Source organism: Echinococcus granulosus (genome assembly GCF_000524195.1).
Source record: "Echinococcus granulosus chromosome Unknown EG_S00059, whole genome shotgun sequence".
NCBI lineage: Eukaryota > Metazoa > Platyhelminthes > Cestoda > Cyclophyllidea > Taeniidae > Echinococcus > Echinococcus granulosus.
Genome location: NW_020170439.1, coordinates 10,761 through 14,672, shown reverse-complemented (window position 1 = coordinate 14,672; position 3,912 = coordinate 10,761). Strand labels below are relative to the sequence as shown.

Here is a 3,912-nt window from a genome sequence, read left to right as displayed (position 1 = left end):
ATGACAGGCACTTTAGGATGGGAGAGGGGTACTACTTCATCTCAATCTCCTTCATCCCTCCCCTGTATTTCCCGCATGTCCCTAGGAACTCTAAGTGGTTATTAAGCTTTCTTATCATCAGATAACTGCATGTGTAATGAACGAAGCGGTGCATACATAAAAGTAAGAAAGAAACTTGTCCACCGTTTTGCAAGGTGTCTCTCCGTTGGTAGTTCACTATCACAATAAACTGCCGAGGACGCCTAAAATCTTTGAAACGATCCCACTTTACCGCTCATTCTCGAGCATTCGAGAAATTGTGCTTATTTAGATGCACTTGAATTGCGATAATACTTACTGTAATGTCAAGGTTAATCCCATTTTTTGGACCGGCTAAAGTTAAAGCTATCGGAGTAAATTTCTATGAGGTAAAACTTTTTCCTACAAAAGTTCCGGAAAATGTACCGACATTCTGTTTTCGCAAGGCAATTGTCCAGTTTCTTCAAATTTTCTTCACGTTTAGAGCTGTTAGCGGTTGACTAATTGGTATACTCAGCACCTGCCAAGCTACCTTTCAACTCCCTCATAGACGATTCAACAATTATTTGTCCCGTCCAAAACATCCACAATGTGACAAACCCTGTTCCTCCCTCCCGCGCTTTTGTATTATGTAGCCCGTGCATTAACCTTCTGGTGAATCGCACTGCCACACGTCAGCTTACAGGATAGAAGTAGTCATATGACAAGCCCAGATTTGGAAATTCACCACTCAGGTCCCGTTTCTATTAACGAAACAAAGTGCAAAGTCCCCCTGTGGATAAATGTAGTAGAATGAACTTCGGGATACAGATACGTCAAGTAGTACAGTGTGATCTAAAAATAAATTCATAGGATTTTTTTTCTCGTCAATTACACAAGGAAAAACTTATCAGCGATTCACTTTTGTGCATGGAAAGCACTACTTAATTTCATTTGCATCACTTTCACGAAGCTCACTGCTTATCGTCTGGTATTTAAGTAGTGCAAAAGTGCTTTTCTAATAAATTCTGGTCAATGATGCTATGGTATTGTGAGTCTTCCGTACTAATGGCAAAGCAGACTGATTTTCAGCATAAAGAACAGCTGGAACTCCGTAGACCTGGTCGAAATACCATGCCACCCCGAAGGGAAGTTCAAAACACTGGGGCTGATAAACTGGGATAGTTAAAAAGGTACACTAAAACAAAAGGATATGAATAGTTACTTTACCTACTTTTTTTAGGAAATCAAACTCATTTCCACTGTTTCGTGTTTTATCCACAAAAAATCCATTTATTCACAACTCCTATTGCAGGCAAGACTAAGTAGGGTAGGGAACTTTAGTGAAAAATAAAAACAAATTGCGTTGAGGGGAATTTGTTACCACTAAATAAAATAGCAACAATTTCTCATTTCTAATCCTTACTTAAAAAAATATGCATAGTTCTCTTAAAAATTCCTGATGATTTTAAATCCGTCAGTCAATAAGCAATTGTGCCTTATTATGGCGGAATGAGGGTCTTCCACAACGCAGCTAGAATCAAAGCTTTTGTGACTCTTTACAGATCGCTGCTTCACCAACTGCCGTAAGGCTAATGTCAGGCAAAGCTTCCCCAGCCCTAAAATTAACTCCAATTTGGCTTATAGAACAGAAAAGCTCAACAATCCATCCACATTCATTCGGCTTAATCAATCAACATCCCATGGATAGCATATTGGTGAGTACCGCACCCCAAGTGACGGATTCCCGTCTATAGTTTACTCTGTATTGCATGTAAGCAATAGCATACCTATTACCTGTGCCCACAGATCACATCAAGTCGTTTCCCCATTTGTGTTGGGCCCCTAAATCTGCACGAAAAACTAGACTATGGGAGGCAGACTTCGAGCGTTCGCATAGTTATATTCGTTCAACGTGCTGTAGGTCAAATCGAAGACGTTTTGAAGGGCCTCGTCGAGGAGACTCCCAAGAGAGTTCGCCAGATGATCCACAAGAGGACAGCCTTCTTCCATTTACTGAATCTCGATATCCTATGTTTAGAGAAGGAAAGGTGGAGCCGCAACTGGATGCTCTTCCAATGTAAGACTGACCGACAGCACTACCTTCTTACAGATGTGGTGTGCGGGAGACCACGCTAACCTTATAATATCATCTCCTAAAAACTTTTAATCAAAAATAAAAATTAGCTTCTAGGTAGTGCATTATTTCCTTTGAGGGCACCCCGAGACTTTCCTGAAGAGTGCCCCTCGTCAACGTATAGAAGGGCTGGCGGTTTAATGGCATGGCTTGGAGGCCATGTCGCCCAGGTGGAGTACAGAAGCATAGACTTTAACGCTGGTGAAACCAAAACCAAAAGTTAAGTAATCAAAGTATTACGGTTTCCAAAAGGCGGCTAAGGATGTGACAATCTGGAAGAACTGTCAAACCGGATAATCAAATGAAATTAAGGGGTACTTAACAGGCTCTCGGGCTGATCCAATTTGGTTGTTGTCTTTGGCGCTTTCCACGTTCATTCCTTTCCTTTGGCTAATACAGGCTTTCATACACATCTCTATTAAACGCGGATGTGGATTAAAATTCTTAAAGAACAATCTTTCCACCTTTTCTCTTTCTCTGCACAATCTTGTCGGTTCAAATATTGTCTAGCCTCTTGCCTGAACCACCCCCAATCTCCTAGTTTTATATCCGTCTTGTAAAGCTTTTATTCAAAATGGATGCTTTAAATTTATATAGGCGTGGTCATTTCTTAAATTTCGAGATTGCCTTCGATACTTAATGTCGACACAACTTTGACGAGCCCTTCTCCTGTAAGTTCTTGCAGATTGCACTATCCACAACTGCTACCTCCTTACGACTCAGGCGACAAAATCAAAAGGACTTTTATAATGAGTTAAAAACCAATTTTTTTTCCTTCAATTTAGTAGCTAGGTTACATCCGGATTCCTTAGAGGGCTTAACATATTTCCAAGTGGATTTGATAACTGAGCGGGGAAGGAATGGAAGGCTGCAAGTCAAAAGGCATATCCCACTTCGTGTAAAACCCCCATTGCTCACCTCCAAGTCAGCTTGTGAATTTGTATGGATTTTCTCGATGTAAACATGACGGTCTCGGTATTTTTTTTTGTTTTTTGCACACACCGCTCATCTAGTACAACTCGCAAATGCAGCGCGGTGAATAAAGGCGGCATTGCAAGGATGAATACACACACACAGCGGACCAAAAGTGGGTTAATTGCGCACTCACAAACCACACCGCACCACACCTCGCACCGCATCGCACCGCCCAGCGCCTCGTCTCGCCTCATCTCGGCCTGCTTTGTGCATTGCGTGAATCACGAAGACCTCACTTCAAAGGCACAACGGTGTCCGCTTTGATGTCACCGTTGGTGAATGCGCAATTTCGCATCTGTTTGTACTAGACTGCTGGTAGGAACGATGATTTGTATTACTCCAACCACAAATGAATGCGATCTGCCCATAAATGAACTGCTTGTGCTGTCGGGAGATAAAAAATACGTCATTCTACCTTTTGGAATGCCACCACTTTCTGCGCTATTGGCATTTCAACCCTATTGTGTATTTGGAATGCGATTATTTTTTTGACTTCCGGTGTACATCAGCATCTTCACAAGCAACGCAGTGGTTAAAATGCAACCAAAACGAAGAGTATGGAAGCATTTCCAGGATCCTCAAAGGAGGGACCTGATATGTTGAGTTTGGAGCAGACTCGAGACGCCAAATTACCGCCTCACCTAAAAAGATCCCAGAGGCCAATTTTATTTCGTTCGGTTAATTTTTGCATTTGTAGACACTTTCTTTGTAAAGGTAAAACATCGGTTAACTTTCTTTTTGAGCCTGCTTGTTTAAATGAACCTAATGGCAGCAAATATACCCAGCAGATGTCTTTTTAGCTG

The 3,912-nt window shown here is 41.7% G+C and overlaps 1 protein-coding gene across 1 annotated transcript; it reads left to right on the top strand. All coding sequences in view use genetic code 11, as the record gives it.

Moving 5' to 3' along the window:
* Positions 1 to 341: 341 nt before the first annotated feature.
* On the top strand, positions 342 to 2,774 carry EGR_06536 (hypothetical protein; the record flags this gene model as incomplete). Its single annotated transcript, XM_024495785.1, has 4 exons — positions 342 to 407; positions 1,241 to 1,322; positions 1,645 to 1,715; positions 2,697 to 2,774. The coding sequence occupies 4 exons, from the start codon at positions 342 to 344 to the stop codon at positions 2,772 to 2,774; spliced, it is 297 nt and encodes a 98-aa protein (XP_024349745.1).
* Between the last annotated feature and the right edge of the window lie 1,138 nt (positions 2,775 to 3,912).